The sequence below is a fragment of the Pinus tabuliformis genome, chromosome 9 (assembly GCF_031772625.1).
Source record: "Pinus tabuliformis cultivar Carrire ecotype Pingquan chromosome 9, CPIR1, whole genome shotgun sequence".
Lineage (NCBI taxonomy): Eukaryota > Viridiplantae > Streptophyta > Pinopsida > Pinales > Pinaceae > Pinus > Pinus tabuliformis.
This window is the reverse complement of record NC_142307.1, coordinates 490,026,209-490,044,557: the sequence shown is the minus strand read 5'-3', so window position 1 is coordinate 490,044,557 and position 18,349 is coordinate 490,026,209. Positions and strand designations below refer to the sequence as shown.

Below are 18,349 nucleotides of genomic sequence, written 5' to 3'. Positions count from 1 at the left end.
GAAAGACAAACACAAGCGTGAAATCTAATAAAAGCAATTATACATCAGTCAGAAATGATGTAATTCACATTAACCATTACAAAGACAAATGAAAATGGAACCATAATAGTAGTCATCTATTATTAATCAATAACAGAGAAGAGTACAACCAAATGTTCTGACGTCGAATCCTTCTCAAGAGGGCCCAGCCAGCAAGTCTCTTAAGCATTCACCCTTAGAGATAGATCTCCCAAGACAAGAAACTCTCTCCCACACAACCAACACTTTACAACCTTCCTTAAGCTATCTATCAATTCCACACTTATCACACCAACTACCTATTAGTAGCAGCAATCTGAGCACTATAAACTCCACACAATCCAAACTAGCTGCTCATGGCAATGGTAGAGGTTTAAATAGGAGAAGGAGTCTCCATGAAAGGTGGGAGGATGAGCTTATCTTCAAGGAAGGTGGTTTCAAATGACGAACAGACATGCCAAAGAAGGGAGGACGATACTTACAAGGCCAACAACCAAGTCTGGAGTCATCTGTAAGGCTGGCTGTTGGAACAAATTCGCCCAAACTGGATCAGCGCGGGTGCATAACTGGACTGGAGCGCTGACAGCGCATCTGGATAACGGGACAGGCTGTGTCAGCGCGGCTTAATACAAATATGTGTTGCGCTGGCTCATGAAATTCGACCAGCGCGGAAAACCCGTGTGCTTCCGCGCTGGCAGCGCATCAGTTGTACTATCAGCCGCCAGTCAGCGCGGTTATTTTAATAACAGTCGCGCTGATCAAATAAACTTTGGCAAAGTGGGTCATTTGGCCAGATTAGGGAGCAAGAGCATGATCAAATGGAGTTCATGACACAGTAGGGAGACTGACAGGGAGAGAGTGACAAATTACTGTGTAACAAATACTCTAGAGGTTTAATATGCAGGATAGTAAACCGGTGAAGGTTCCTATTCCTGTAGGTGTGAGGTTATCTGCTGAACAGTGTCCCAAGACACAAGAAGAGGAAGAGGACATGTCCCGTGTTCCATATGCAAGTGCAGTGGGTAGCCTGATGTATGCAATGGTCTGTACTAGACCAGACATTGCACATGCAGTGGGAGTATTGAGCAGGTTTATGTCAAAACCTGGGAAGGAGCACTGGACAGCAGTGAAGCGGGTTTTTAGGTATTTGCGTGGCACTAGTGATTATGGTTTGTGCTACCAAGGAAGACCAGGATTGGACAGAGTGTTGGATATTCATGGCTTTTTTGATGCAGACTGGGCTGGAGATCTGGATCAGAGAAGATCTACAAGTGGGTATGTGTTTAACCTATTTGGAGGTGCAGTGAGTTGGATGAGTAAGAAACAATCTGTAGTGGCACTATCAACTACAGAGGCAGAATACATGGCAGCCACTCATGCAAGCAAGGAAGCAGTTTGGTTGCAGAGATTGTGTTCAAGTATGGGGTTAGTACAGGGAGCTATAAGAATAGACTGTGACAGCCAAAGTGCAATTTTCTTGGCAAAGAACCCTGCTTATCATTCAAAGACAAAGCACATTGATGTTCAATATCACTTTGTGAGGGATATGATAGAAGATAGAAAGGTGTTGCTGGTAAAGGTGGACACTTTGAAGAATACTGCAGATGCATTGACAAAATCTGTGAGCTCTGAGAAGTTCTCTTGGTGTAGAAGCAATGGGAATCTCAGGGCTGAAAAAATGACTAAGCTCTCCTGTGGCCCCCTGTGGAAAGAAAACAACAAGTGGGAGATTGTTGGGTTGTGTTATATTCTTTCCACGTAGTTAATAGGGGGTTTGAAGGGCACCCGTAACCCCACTTTATGGGGTCCGGGGCAGCACCCCAGAAAATTTTGGTTTTGGACCATATGTTAGGTTGGGCGGACCCACCTATGGTTTTGTGCATGATTTTCGCACATGTTTTTTGGACGCGATGGTTTTCGGTCCATGGTATTGGACGCGATGGTTTTTGGTCCATGGTATTGGATGCTTCGGCATGTATAAATATGTATTGTAACATTGAAGGAACATAATGAAAAATCAAGCTGGTAGTCCCGGTTTTGGGATCCAGGGAAAAATATCTGTGCATATGTGTTTTATGGGTTATGCTCTCGCATTGTTTATTTTCTTTGTTTAAGAATTCGTATGCAGGTAATTTCTGTACAGGGTTAAAACCTACATAATCGCATATTGTCGGGCAAACCCCTCAGAGAAGAAAAAGCCTCGAGCGACCAGACCCGGAAAGTCAAAAACCGTACGGAATTCGCCGATTCCATCAGAGGCGGGTCCCACACGAAAACCGACAGGATATCGAAAGGGCTTCAAGTGGTAAGCGGTTTCAACTGAGTCCCACCCGATGCCCCACACTGGGTGCCACGCATCCGGCGGAAGAGAGAGAAAACCTCTCACATCGGACGGGTAAACATCACGCAACTTGCCCACCCAATATGGATAGAGACCATAGGATCTGGAGGCTCCAAATTGACGGCGGACATGCAATCCGACGGATGACCGAATTCAATGGGATAAACAGGCCGAGTTGCATAAAGTTTGAAGTCCGGCATGAACAATGAGTTGGCAGAGGAATCATGTTCACGGACAATCTGGGAGTTAAACGGAAATAACGACTGTTCAAACATTTCCAAGAAAACTAACACTCAATTCGTTATGAAACAAGTGGCCACCTCCCTGTAAGGTGTTACACAGTGATTATGACGTAGAACAGGGGAATTCAAACAGACAAAGGCAGGAGAACCAGAGCGCCAAGAAGCGGAAAGGCACAATCAGAAAGCACATTGGCTTTAAAGCCACGAACCGACAGAAACAAAGCAAGAAAGGAGAGTTAGTCAAGGCAGAAAGCCAAGAGCAGAGAACAGAGAGAAGAAGCCGAGCTCACTTGAAGGCAGCATCGAGCCAAAGAGAGTCAGAGAGTCTGTGTACTCCCGAGAAGGCTTGAGAGGTTCAAGCGAACTCCTCAGCATAGGCCTGTCATGTATGAGTCTCAGATTGGGCTCATACTACTATGATCCAGAGAGGTCGAGTTTTCAGTAAAGAGAGTCTGTGTACTCTAGAGACTTGAGGGATCCAAGTCCAGTCCTACTTATTTATATCTGTTGAGTGAGACTCAAATTGAGCTCACTATTGTAAAAACTCTGCTTTGAAAACATAATAGAGAGGCCACCACTAAAGGCTGGACCAGGAGACTAGCCTAGGAGTATTGGGTGAACTCCTTATTAAACTTGCTGTTTTTACATGTTTGCCTGTTATGTTTTATCTAACTTCTTCAGCGTCTATGTATTTCACAATATTATCGATCCATTGCATAAAGTAACATAGGCACATCCATGCACATGAGTCAGTAATACCTTTAATTCTCTGTCCTAGATAAATTCCAAATCAGGGAAGTACCTCTCATCTGGCCAATGAGTTGGGAAAAATGGATAAGGACCATAGCACTACAAATGGATGCATTGTGTATTGTTGTACTCCCTATGTCTAAGATGCATGATGTTCAACAACTTGATCTGGGATCAAGTCCGATTGGGGTTCTACCCCTGGTTATGTGAACTGACTTTTATCATTGGAGAGTGGCAAGGTCTTGTTACTCTTTTGATCAATTATTCTTCATTATCTATATTGATGTTCAACATAGTTGAGACGAGATGCAGAGATGGTACATGATGACAAGATGGAATGATGATTGATGGTTTGATATTGGCAAGTGGAATTCTCCCTAGTTGAGAGGGAGTGTTAAAGTTGTTAACTAGGGCCAATTTCCACTTTGGACAACTCATTTGATGGAGATACTTATTGCATTGAATTCCTCTTTTTGAGAGCATGATGATTGATGGTTTGATATTGGCAAGTGGAATTCTCCCTAGTTGAGAGGGAGTGTTAAAGTTGTTAACTAGGGCCAAATTCCACTTTGGACAACTGATTTGATGGAGATATTTATTGCATTGAATTCTTCTTTTCGAGAGGACCAAAATCGACCTAAATATCTCTAAATTTGGACAAGGAGAATATGTTTTTGAAGTGAATCCCACACGTGCAAATTATCAGGGTCGGCCACATCATCTTGTAGGCTCATGAAGCCCAATAAACATTTATTTTCACCCTCAACGACTTGTATAAATAACAAAGACCTCCAACCTCATTTGTCATTTCATCCACTCACACATTCTTCTCTCTCTTCGTCTAATTGGTTCGTACCCTCATTGGGCAGTGGATCTTTTCACACGTGGGCCAAAAAGGAGGACAAATTTCAAGAGGCCGAATTTCAAATCTGTAGCAAGATTTGACCAGCGTTAACCAAGGGCTATTTGACCTCCTTTAACTGTGATTTTTCTAGGAGAATTTCAGTTCGGGCAAGCCGAGTTTTTGGGCACAAAAACTGAGGCAAAATGAGCACTTGACCTGCGTTGACTTTTAACAGTGAGGTTGACTTCAAGTTGACCGAGTTTGACTGTTGATCTATTGACTGTTTGGGCTTACTTTTACAAGCAAAAGAGGTTGGGTTCCTCTCTCCTTTGACCGAGCTCTTTTGGAGAAGTTTGATCAAACTTTGACTATTGTTGACTTTCTGGTTAGGGCTGATTTAACTGTTGTTGACTAAGGACAAAATTATAGATTTGACAGGATTGTTTTGGATAGTGCTATTGGGTCATCAATTAGTAAGTCAATTTTGACTTTGACTTTGTATTATTGTACTCTCTCTCTCTCTGTTGAACATTTGATATAATAATAAGAAGAATTGATCAAAGGGTTTTCCCCATCTTGGGGTTTTTCCCTAACCTTAGTTAAATACTAGTGTTGGCTTGTCTTGCCTTGTCTTTTGCATTTACTGTTTATGTTCTATCTATAATTACTATCAATGTGAATAATGATTTATGTGATTGCTATTGGAAATTAAGTGGAAAATATCATTGGTCTAATAAAAGGACATTGAAGTAATTGTTGCAAGAATAGAACATACCATTGTTATCTTAAATTAACAAAATATCTAAGTGATAAACCAACTCATCAAAGAGGGGGATGACCTCAATTAGAGGTGTAAAAATGTGTGCATGCCTCCACATATGTGTCAAGGAATAGGACTGCTTCATTTATGACCATGATCCACCTCATCATAAAACAATTTAAATGATAAACTAAGCCACATAATCTAGGGTGTTTTTATACCGAGGTTCCAATTTGCTAGAACATGTCAAATGACCCCAAATGAATGTAAGAACAAGTGAAAGCAAGGGGAAAGTGCTAAGCACCATGTACCATCATGAATCCAACCAAATCAAGATGCCAATACAATGTCAACTTAGCCCAAAGGTGCTAGCTAGGGTGTTCCATCAAGGGAGTCATATATCCTCATTTACCTATTACCATCATGTCCGAGCATAAATTAAAGCTAGAAAATCACATGACCAACTGCAATGCTATCTCTCTATGATAAATGAGTATAACAACCAAAACACCATCAAAGACACCAATGACTAGATCATCTCATCCAATTATCAACCAAGGTGTCAAAATCATTAAGTGACCTCACAACCCTTATGTCATCCAAAGCTCTATCAACCTATAAACTTGTCTTTGTAATAAAAATCACAAACATACAAAAATATTTCAATAATATAAGCCTCATGCAAAATGAGGGATAATAGAGACTAGCATAGGTGCTTCTATATTTAAATACAACTAGAGCATAGTTTTATCTTTCTCAATACATAATAACTTTAAAGAAACTTGAGCTTACTCTTTGTGATTAATCTGAATACAACTATAGCATTAGTTTTCTCTTTCTAAACGTTTAAAAGATCTTAAGCTTGCGACTGTAAAGATCAAAGATGTTTTAAGATTTTCTACAATAAAAATAAGATAAAGATCATTTTAATAATGTTTAACATATGACTAAGAAAAATATATTCATATTTCAAAAATACGCTTTCCAATATATAATATAAATCCAATTCAATCAGATTTATCCATGTTAGAGAGAAACCCAATAGCCCTAAAACTATAGGTTGCAAACAGAACTAGATACAAATAAAAGTATGTCATTTTTAATATCCAAAAAGATACGAGTATACCAATATATCACACAAGTGAATTACAAATAATTGAAAATATATATTAAAATTTCAAAATTTAAATTTTAATAAATTATAAACTTTGAATTTTTTTTATATATTACTATCTTGTGTTAATCCTAAATATTTATATTCCATAGGACTCTAAAAATATAATCTATTACAAATATAATATAAATGGTAAAACTTTAATATTCAAGTATTTCAACATTTTCACCAAATATCAATTTTACATATCTGAATTATAATTTCAATTTTTTAAACCAAATAAATAGAACACATTTTAATATAATATCAATTTCATCTAATTTCAATTCACTCTTTACATCTTCTAAATCTTTTATCAATGTATTCTCCAATAACTCATTATTATCCTGTGCTAGTTGAGGCAAATTTGTAATAGAAAGTAGATTATTAATGGTTATTAACAATTCCATTTTTTCCAAATATTATGAGTTGTGGGGCGTGCCCTAAAATAATTGAGATGTTTACCTTTATTTATTTTAAAACGAATCCAGATCAAGTTGCGTGGCTAGGGACGCCGAAAAGTCTTTAGGAATGCCTTTCCCCTGCCTCCTAGGATGTCTCCTATGTCCAATACGTGTACCCAACCTCAGGGGACGCGTCTCCTTGCTACTATTCCTAAAACAATGAGAGTGGGTTCACAAAATATATTGTTGATATGGGAGAAACTAAACAGACCAATCAGCAAATGATTTAGCAATGCGGGTGAATAAAAAAGTCACAAAAGATCTCAACTTTTAACATAAAAAATCGATGAAGTACATAGGCCTATTAGCATACCATCAATGAACAAAGCCAGATCATGCAACTCAAAAATTTATTCCGGATAGAGCTTTCTGAAAACTATAATTGAAGGAAGCTTACCTTCAGCCAAAACAAGAAGCATGAGCATTTCAACAAAACACCCACTGCTATGACTTGAAAACGAGATTTTAGATCCAAACTTTAGAATAAATCAGGCTTGCCAAAGAAGAAATGAACTTTTATTGTATGCAGCAAATTTACTCACTAACCCTGCAGATTCCAGATAATGGACCGAAAAGTAAAGGCCATCAATAAAGGTACAACAAAAAGAACAGCGCCAGTCTCATACAGGATATGTACAGACTACTTGTATTAAGCTATATAAAACACATTGAATATGTACAAATAATTGTGGATTCTACAAACATAGTAGCAGTATGTCCTTTGTCTTTATGCGAATCAATTTTCTTTAGTGAAAAGAAAAAGAAAATCAAACTGTAGGCTTTGAACTCTCCACACTAGGCAGAAATTTGTCTTGTTAGCACTAGAAAGCTACAAATTATTGAACGAAATCCATGATTTAAAGATGCCAACCTCGCAATGGTGAAATGAGAAATACAGATAAACCAGGCTTGCTTTAGAAGTCTGATCCCAATCCTAAATGCAAGGAATCTTCAGCTTTTAATCATCCTTCTGATTTTCTAACTTGCCATAATCTCAAATGAGAACTCCGAACCCTTTACTAACTCAAATCAAATCAGGAATCCTTGGCATATGTTGAGTCTTTTTGTACGGACCGAAAGTCCCACACATGGATACATCAGGAATTTTCAGATTCCATTAAACTTACAAGTTAATATGATGTAATCTCAAGCATAAATACATTCTGAGTCCTCAGCTTCGAGTAAGCCACCATTTTCTTCTAGAATGTGATAGCCTCAAGAAAGAATAGATCTAGAAGCTCCTCAAGGAGTTGCCTGCATTCATTTCTTGTGGTAAAGTAGTGACGACCATGTTATAGATGGACAAATCCTCTGCGTAATATACAGACAGCAGGCATAAGATTTGACAAAGCAGGGCTTTCCTCTTAAATGTGACAGATTAAGGAATCCATCTCCATATAACGTTGAAGCAGTCAGCATAAAATCCATGCTTGCAGGCGGAAGACAGGCACAAGAGCCATGCGTGGCTAATTCTTCTTGCCTTTATAGCTTTCAAAAGGCATGCTGAGGAAGTATAACTGACACCATAACCATTTATATGCTCCACTCCTTAGAAGGTTAAAATGTACATAGATCCACACCAATAATAACTATAACACAGCAACTTAATATTCATGTACATGCTGACGCTGAGAATATTCATATAGATGCTGGAGCTGACGATTCCATGAGGATAAGCTTAAAGGAATTACTGAATCTGGATGGTCTGTTCGTCTTCCTGCAAGCGAATAATAAGCCAATATCTGTGCTGGCTTCTCTGTAATTTCTTCTTCCAAATTAAAACCATCCGCTGTCACTTGAAAAGCTGGAGTAAACTCTATGTTCCAGAAAGGGCGCTCCATAGCTAGAAGATCAAATCCAGATGGCGTTGCATTGTAACCCTGAACCCAGATATATTTTAGAGACCTCAAGCTAAGCACTGCCACAGATAATGCATATTCACTGAAGCAACAACCCCTTAATTCAAGTTTCTCCAAATTTGGGCATCCCTTCGAGAACTCAAGAAGCCCAAAGTCAGTCTCTCCGACATAACCCAGAAGCATCCACCTCACATTGGTACTAAACTTTCCAATGTAACCAAGGCCTATGTCCGTCAATCCTCCAGGCCTTAGGTAAAATCCAAACCTCCTCAACTTTTGGCACCCAAGCAGCAGAGCCATGACACCATTGTCCAGTGGGAGGTCAGTTACTTGTTCTTTCTTGTCTAGCAAGACTAGCCGAAAATCCCTCAGATTTTTGCAAAATTTACCAACAGACTCTAAGGCTGAGTTAGTCATATCTGAAACATACACAGCAATGTACTCTAGATTGGGACAGCCTTGAGCTATAACTGAAAGCCCTTTGTGAGAAACAAAGTTTTGCTCACCCTCCAAACCAGCTTCATCTTCCCCACGCTCCACTCTAAGTCGCCTTAATTTTTTACAATTCTCAGCTGCTACTTCTAACCCTCTATCTCCAATCGCATTCGTAACCTGTTTACGTGCAAGCATTGAACAGCGGTTAGAAATTGAAGGAAGCCTTTATGTTTAAAGAGGGACAAGGATACTAAATATTCTGTGAACAAAACATTGCTCGTCAAAGGAAAAGTTAATATCAGCATATATGAATACATAATCAATAAAGCCTGAGAACTAACTGATTGAAAAAATGCTAAAGAACTGTTTCAAGACTGTTACTGTACATCAATCCCCATGGAATTCTTTAGGAGAATTTTCTTCATAGATCTATCATTTAATGAGATTAACTGTCTATCAAGAGCAGCATTTACATTATGCAAGGAGAGAGTGATCTAAACAAACATCTCTAACATCATTTTCATAGGGGCAACATGAGCCAAGGACAAGTTATTGTCAAAGAGCTTGAAAAGTTGTGCTTTTTAAAATATTGAATTGGTCACAGACACAAAACTATGTTAACTCTGGAAAATAGAAGATGATTAAACCAAGTTATTTTTCTATAAATGTTTCCAGAAGAGGGAAGAGAATTGGAAGCAATAATTTTCCTAGGGGAGCACAAGAGTTGCGGGATAAGAGAAGTGAAATACAAGTGTTTTAATTATCTATATAAAAGATGAAGTAATATGCCTTGTCGGGGATTTCTCATGATACACGCAGTGCTAATGAAGTCAAGCTGAGCTTCTCATTATCCGTAACACTAAGTTGCACGAAACGCCGAAACGTTTCGGAGTTTCCGAAACAGGTACATTTAGAAACGTCACCTCCCAAAAATGGAAACGCCGGCCGCAACGTCAGCCAAAACGCCATATATGTATATATATATAAGTGAATAACACATTATCTTGCAAGAAAAAAGGGAATAAGACCCATAGATGACAATTTAAAAAGAAAAACAAGTCTATATTAACTCTAATAGATGATTACATGATGGTCGAGTTTCGGCCAACATAGCTGTAACATTTCTTTGGCCTCTATATAGATCAATGGTACAGGAATCAGTGAGTAATATCAATACTTGCAAAAGTTAACTCGGATTGGGGCCAAAATTAGACAATTTTGCTCGTTGAAGTCGAACATGGCCAAACTTCCAAATGCACTATAAGATTTTGCCAATGTACCATGAGGACATGCCCTTGAGGGTTGGGAGCATGTCCCTATGTTCACCATGCTCTCTGGACTTGAGAACTTCATTCAGAATAGTCCGTGTTGGTAGCTCGAGTTGTTGGGAGCACCGTTTCTTCTCCCATCCACCCAGGTTCAAATTCAGCAGGCATGTTTGGCCTATTGTGAGAAGGCTCAAAGAGTTGGTGCCCCTGGCCACATGATGTCTCAATGCTTGCTAAGTCATAAGTTATCGGTATATCTTGCTCGTGGGCTGTTGGATATACTTTTGGTGATATAGTCGCAACCAAAAGATTTCACCTTGGGCCTCACCCAGATTACTCCAACATGTTACTGATTCACCATGGTTTAATAAAAAAAACAGAACTTCATTCAAAATATCCCCTATCATCCCTTGTATGCTCCCAGTGCTTGGGGAATTCAAAGGGGACTTCCCTTGCAGAGATGGGATACTCACGATAGTTGAGGGTACTTTGGGACCACCCAACAAGGTGCAGCGTTGTGGAAAAACATAAAATAAAAACAACAAAAAAGAATGTATGTTTTCATTTAAAGAAAGATAAAGAGTGGGACCCTTACCTTACCTTTTCCTTATATAGCAATCCCAAACCCTAATGTTTGTTGTTTTTCGCCTACAAAATGCTAGTTTGAGTACACTAAGGAGTTTGAAGTTGGATTTTCGTAAAAAAATGCTTTCAAAGGAAATTATGGATAACAAGGATTTTCTATGATTTCTCATGGGTGTTTCATATCCAGCAAAGCATTTTTCCAGTGAAAAAGTGGAGAAGCATCAATCCTTTTACAGTTCATTCACCAAAGAAGTCAGACCTACAGTTAGATTTGAAACTAGGGGTTGATTGTTTTAATACTCCCAGAGATGATGTTGATAATTGCCTAAAGCGCATAGATGAAGAGGCCTAATCAGAAGCAAATTGATCATGACTAGTAGTTTGAGTCTACTTCCATTTCTATTTTTTGTTATGATAGTCTTCATTCTTTACCATTTGATTTATTATGGATATAATTACATGACGTATCACTATTTTTCATTTTGATTTCAACATTGATGATTTTAAAACGAGAAATGAAACTATTTTCTTGCATTAAATACTGATTTCCGAAGTGTTAGCTGCCTATTGTTGAAATTTCTAAGTCTGACACGTTAGAAATCCTTATTGCATTATCTGATTTAATTTCTCCTACTTGTTCATTCCATTAACAAGTTATTTATAAATATTAATACTAAAATAAACACAAATGCAGCCTTAACTCATATAAAGATCAGCAACTGAAACACTGAGACAAACACACAAGGGACACCATTATTTTTGGACAATCGTCCCCAGAAAAACCCAATGCGGGAAAACCGGTGCAACAGTTCTGAGAGTTTTATTATTATGCAGATTCTTGAGTACAACTAGGGTGCCAGAAATGGCTCACCCAACAGAGATTGTTACACGGCAGTAATACCTCTTCTCAGAGACAGATATTCAGCCTCTCGGCTCTAGTCTGCCCCAAGAAAATCCTTCTGGTGTTTCCTCTTGGCCCTACGTCAGCCCTGCTCGCTTCAGCGTAGCTCCTGAAGCCTCTGCGTCAACCTCCTGGCTCTCTGCGTCAGCACTTGCCCCCTCTGCATCACCCGGGCAGGCCTCTCTACCTCTGCACAGTCCCCAACTGTCTCTGCGTAGCTCTAGCTGCCTCTGCGGCAACCTCTTCGGTCTTTGCGCTGACCTTCTGGCACTATCCCTACCTATCTGTTATGTACTCACTGCCCCTCGCTGCAACAAACCACTAGCTTGAATTTTCTCAGCAAGCAGAAAATTGAACTGACTAATCAGTTTTGGTGTGTCTCCAACTGACCCTCGAGCCTCCTCTTATACTTTTCCTATTGAGTCTTCAACAGCCAAGATTAAGTCTCTAGTCAATGGCTAAAGATTAGATTTGGCTTGATCCATGTCATTTAGAACATTCTCACACAGTTTTATATTAGTACCCATTAATATTTTAATTTTCCTAAGTTTAGACTTAGGAACCCCATTAAAAATATTAATTATTTTAATATCTCTCCAACCGGGTGGAATTTTCCCAAACCATTTCTAGGTCTTGGGGATCTTATGTGCCTTACCCTCTCCACCAATTTTCATGGCTAGAGCACATCCAATGCTACCACAAATCAACACTCCCTCTAAGTGAGGAATGTACTCTAGTAATGCTCCACCACTAAACATCACACTGATCCTTCCGCACCGATACCTGTGTTGATGCTTGGCCTGCTGCCTCACATCATCTGCACTGATGCTTCCTGTACTGTTGCCCATGACACTTCCACTGCCATTGCTACATCTGTACTGCAGCTCCCTTTCAATATGTTGCCCATGCTGCCCCTAGCACTGCCATTGCTAACTGTTGCACTGCAACTCAGTTACCGAGAAGTAAGTAATTGATCTACCCAATTACTGACATCCCAGTCAGTCTAGAAGCCTCAAGAAACTGAAGTTGCCTTTGCTGCTATCCTGTGCTCCCTCTGTTGCCAGTGCGTTGAAATGTACACCTCTGTGCCTCTCGCATTGCTGCAACTGATCCAGATTTAAACAGGAACGCAACAAATTACAGAGATAACCATACACACAAAGATGCAGCGGAACTAATACTTCATTTCATTAATGGAAAATACTGAAATATGCTTACAACAAGAAACGGAAATAAACCAGCTAGGGTGATGGTAACTTATCTCTGAGAAGAGATGTGGTGGCTACATGCCTCTGAACCGTGTTACAATGAGGCTCGAAGGCCTATTTATTGTTGAGAAACAATGGAAAACCCTAGGAGATGAAACGCCAAACTGTGGGCCCCGTTTGGGTAAATTGGTACATCAACTTCCCGGGGTCGTAACTTTGGCATACGATCTCTGTTTGACGCCTACAATAGCTCGTTAAGTCGTAACTTTGGCATACGACCTCTGTTTGACGCCTACAATAGCTCGTTAGAAAGATCTATCCGAGCACTACCACTTTGGGAAGGGCAACATCGGTCCATGGACCCATGTTGCCCCTAGATTTCCCAAAAAACATCGTTTAGGGCCTCAAAACGGCTCCAGAAGTTCAGGACCCGAAAAACTGCTAAAAATAGTAAGTTGTGCTACAATTAAGGAAACTAAAAATGCTGAGAGAAACAATGGTGGGGGTCCAGGTGGACTTGGCAGGTGGCCACCAATATCCACCTGGATCATTCCTCCCCCCTTAGGAAGCAATGGTCCCCATTGCGTTGAGTTCCTCCATGAGATGAGGAAACTTTTGTTGAACTTGTTCCCTGGTGAGCCACTTGCCCTGCTGAAAGAGTTGGCATGCTTTGACAACTCGATACAATTGGATATTCTGTGGCGAGTGTTCTTGATCTGTGTGTCCATGATCCGATCAGTTGCAGCTTGTTCCATGCAATCTGGATTTAATTCTGTGGGTTTGAGCTGTTTTGCAATGTCGGATGTGTCTAGCAATGGTGGAAAGTATGGCCGAAGGCGGTCCACATTGAACACTGGGTGCAGGCCAAGGAATGGGGGAATGCTGAGCTCAAATGCATTGTCTCCCATAGCCTTAGTAATGGTGTAAGGACCATATCGGAGTGGTCTCAATTTCCGATAGGCTCCTGTAAGGCGTTCCTTTTGCAAATGCAACCAGACTTTGTCGCCCACCTGAAACTTGTGTGGCACCCGATGTTGATCATGTCGCTGCTTGTACTTGGCATTTGATTTCTCAAGAATGTCATGGACCTGCTGGCGAATATGTTGGATGCGCTCAATGAAGCTGGTGGCCTTATCTGTTTCGGACTGGACATGAGCTGAATTTATGTGAGTAGCTGCAAGTGGCATGGCCACATCAATGGGGCATAGCGGCTGGAATCCCAAACCCACCTGAAAAGGGCTATGGCCAATGGAGCTGTGAAGAGCTCGGTTGTAGCTGTGCTGAACATAGGGGAGGCTCTCGGCCCATGTGCGTGGATGCTTTGAGTTATACATGCGCAGAATGTGCACAATCATCCTATTGACAACCTCTGTCTGGCCATCAGTTTGAGGATGGAAGGCTGTGGACTTCGTGAGTTTGGTGTCCAGCATTGACCAGAGACTGGACCAAAATGTGCTGAGAAACCGACTATCCCGATCTGAGATGATAGACTGTGGGATCCCAAAGTGCACCCACACTCGTTCAAAGAAGAGTTTAGCAGTGGCTTCTGCTATGATATTCTTCTTGCAGGGCGCCATAATGGCCATCTTCGAGAACCTGTCGACGAACACAAAAACACAGTCATTTCCATGCTTAGTGGAAGGAAGGCCTGACATGTAATCCATGGAGATGGATTCCCAAGGTCGACTAGGGGTAGGCAACGGGGTATAGAGGTCGTGCTTCTTAATGGTCGGTTTGGCAATGGCACAGGCAGTACATGATCTGATGTACTTCCCAACATCCTGTTGAAGATTCGGCCAATAGAAATAATTTTGCAGTACTGCCACTGTTTTCTCGACCCCGAAATGCCCAGCAGCCCGACTGTAGTGTGCTTCCCAAATCATCTTGGCACGCTCGCTTGAAGGAACACAAAGGTGACCCAAGTGGCATAACAGGGCATCCTGGAGGTGGAAATCTGGAACATGCCGACCCTCCAAGAGTGTCTGGTATGTGTGGCCGAATTCTGGGTCGCTTTTGTAGAGAAGTGGCCAACCAGAAGTCTCTTGCCCACAAGAGTTGAGCACTGTGGTTAACGCCATGATCGATGGTCGACTGAGGCAATCTGCAACATTATTGGTGCTGCCCTTCTTATACTTGATATTCAAGTGGAACTGTTGCAGGTATGTAGACCACTTCTGATGGCAATCATTCTGCAATTTCCCTTGGGTCTGTATGAACTGCAGGGGTCGGTGGTCTGTGTGGATGATCGTTTCCTTCCCCAAAATGTAATGCTTCCATTGTCGACAGGCCTGTACAATGGAATACATCTCTTTATCATAAGTGGGGTACTTCCGGACTGTGTCTGAAAGTGTTTCACTGTGATATGCCACTGGATGTCCATGTTGAGTAAGGACTGCCCCAATAGCATAGTCAAAGGCATCTGTCTCGACCTCAAATGGTTGTTGTAAATCTGGTAACGCGAGCACTGGTGCCGTGCAGAGGCGATTCTTCAACTTCATGAATGCCTTCTGTTGAGATTCAGACCAAAAGAATTTTGCTTTCACCCCTCCCTTGGTGACTTGACTCAAGGGCCAAGTAATATGAGAAAACCCCAACACGAACCTGCGGTAGAAGTTGGCAAGACCTAGAAAGCTGCGGAGCTCTGTTAGAGTGGTTGGAGATGGCCAATCCCGAATGACTTGGATCTTGGCTGGATCGACATGCACCCCCTGTTCATCAATGATGTATCCCAGATACTGAACCTGGGTCATGCCAAAAGTTCATTTCTCCAAATTGGAACATAGCTTGTGTTGCCGCAGTGTTTGGAGAACCTGTCGGATGTGGTGGAGGTGTTCTTCCCAACTCTGGCTGAAGATCAGAATGTCATCCAAATATACTACTACAAAGGAGTTGGTGAATGGCCGCAAGATGTCATCCATTAGCCTCATGAAGGTTGCAGGAGCATTCGTCAATCCGAAAGGCATAACCAACCATTCGAAAAGGCCCTCCTTAGATTTGAAGGCAGTGTTCCACACATCAGAGGGTTCGATTGGTACGTGGTGATATCCTGACTTCAGATCGATCTTGCTGAAATATTTCGCCCCCTTTAGTTGGTCCAGGAGGTCATCAATCCGCGGGATCGGGTACCTATTACGGACAGTGATCTTGTTCAGCGCCCGATAATCAATACAGAGTCTCCACGTCCCATCCTTCTTCTGTACCAACACGATCGAGCTCCCACAAGGCGATGAACTCGGACGGATGTGACCTTTCTGCAGGAGCTCCTGAATCTGCCTCTTGATTTCATTGTTCTCCAGAACGGAGCGCCGATAAATTGGTCCATTGGATAGCGGCACACCTGGGGTCAGATCGATGGAGTGCTTGACCTGACAGTGCAGAGGAACCCCTGCAGGGGAGGTGAAGATGTCCTCGTACTCCTCCACAACCTTGTCCATCTGTAGTTGTCGTGCAGAGGGTCCCCGTCTAGAGGCCGCGGCCACCATCTTCTTCTTTCCTTGAGGGCGTATCATCAGGAAAACAAATTTCCTGGTTTTGGAAATGATCTTACTGCATTGTTTTGCAGTAATCAAAGAGATGGCGGTAGGTGGTGCTACCTCTGGTATCCTGTACAATTTATTTCCCAATGTAATAATAACAGCACGGGGCCTTGATTCATACACAGTATGTCGCTTCCACAAGTATGGTTGTCCTAATAATACATCACAAACTTCAATGGGAGCAATGTCACACGATACCTCATCCGTGAAGGGCTTGATGTTGTATGGAAGGCGACACTGCTGGCTCACGCGAAGATCTCGTCCTTGGTGAAGCCACCCAATGGTGTATGGTTGTGGATGTGCTGTGGTCGGTAAGCCCAACCGCTTCACGACCTCTGCCGAAATGAGGTTCTTTTGACTCCCGCTATCAACAATGAACTGTATCGGGGAGCCCTTTACCCACATCTAGGAGTGGAAGAGACGCTCCTCCTCCTCTAAATCTTCGGGTTCATTTTTCTAGATCTTGGCGGTAGCAACAGTGGCGTTGGGATCCGCATCAATGATCTGCTTCCCTTTTTCATTCCCCTTATCGGGTTCTGACTCAGAGTCGGAACATGCATCTGATTTTGAAACCTTTAGCTCAGCCACCAGTGACTGCTTGGCCCGACACTCACTTGTGTTGTGAGTGGAGCTCTTATGGAACTCACACCATTTTCCAGTCCTTTTTCGGTTTCGCGGCGCTGTTCTTTGCTTGCAGCTTCAGCGGGTTGTCTGGGGCCGTCCCGCCTTGGCTTTGTCCTTTGTTCTGTGGTTTAGGGGCACCTTTCCCCTGCTTTGGATTCGCAGATCCAAAGTCTCGCTTATTTTGTTTAAACTTCTACTCGACCTTGACGGCATATCGGTATGTTGCGCCGAGCGAGGAGATGTTCAGGAATTGTATTTCTTCCTAGATGTACTTGTGCAGGCAGCCACGGTATTTGAGTATCAAATGTTGCTCCGAATCCTTGATACCCAACTTTGTGCGAAGGGTATGGAAAAGATTGGTGAACTTCGGCACGTCTTGGTCCCTTCCCTGCCGCAGCGTGGTCCACTTTATGTATTCATCCTCATAGCTTCCGACAGGGTAGTACTACTCCTTGATGGCATCCCGGAATGAATTCCAGGTGGGTGCGGCTGAAAATAGTGAGCCAGTACTTTCATCCTTCTGCTCGCAGTAGGTTTCCCACCAGACCTTGACGTGGGGGGCTGCTTTGAGAAGAGCAAAAACAATCTTTTCCCGACTCGAAAATTCATGAACAGAAAAATAACCCTCTAGCAGATTTAACCATTTATCTACAGCATCTGCGTCTATCTGACCCTCGAATATGGGGATTTCAAAATTAACTTGTACCTTAAAGGGCGTGGCGTTTCCAAAGTAGCTGCTGGAAGCCGATGCGTCGCTTCTGGGTAGCCGCTAAAGGATCTGGGCAAAGCTGTCCAGCATCGCGTTCCGTTGTCGCTCGAGGGCTTCTTCGAGCAAGATTTTGATGGGATCTCCTGCCCCCTCGTCTTTCTTCTCATCCGCCATGGGAGGCCGTCGGGATTTGCGAGGCTGGTCTTGCAATGGTTCAACCAGTTCAAGCCCTAACTCCTTATATCCCGACCTTGTTGGGGACATGCAAAGAAAAACAGAGAAAAAGCAGACCGCTCTGATACCACTGATCCGGATTTAAACAGGAACACAACAAATTACAGAGATAACCATACACACAAAGATGCAGCGGAACTAATACTTCATTTCATTAATGGAAAATACTGAAATATGCTTACAACAAGAAATGGAAATAAACCAGCTAGGGCGATGGTAGCTTATCTCTGAGAAGAGATGTGGTGGCTACATGCCTCTGAACCGTGTTACAATGAGGCTCGAAGACCTATTTATTGTTGAGAAACAATGGAAAACCCTAGGAGATGAAACGCCAAACTGTGGGCCCCGTTTGGGTAAATTGGTACATCAACTTCCCGGGGTCGTAACTTTGGCATACGATCTCTGTTTGACGCGTACA

The 18,349-nt window shown here is 42.0% G+C and overlaps 1 protein-coding gene across 3 annotated transcripts in view; it reads right to left on the bottom strand.

The window, feature by feature from the left end:
• Positions 1–7,195: 7,195 nt before the first annotated feature.
• LOC149149352 (coronatine-insensitive protein homolog 1a-like) overlaps positions 7,196–18,349 on the bottom strand; it is a 300,107-nt gene continuing 288,953 nt past the window's right edge. For all 3 annotated transcript variants that reach the window (XM_089445365.1, XM_089445364.1, XM_089445363.1), the window contains exon 3: positions 7,196–9,043. In XM_089445365.1, the coding sequence (XP_089301491.1) occupies positions 8,177–9,043 (867 nt within the window). In that variant the 3' untranslated portion in view covers positions 7,196–8,176. The remainder of the gene's footprint in view (positions 9,044–18,349) is intronic.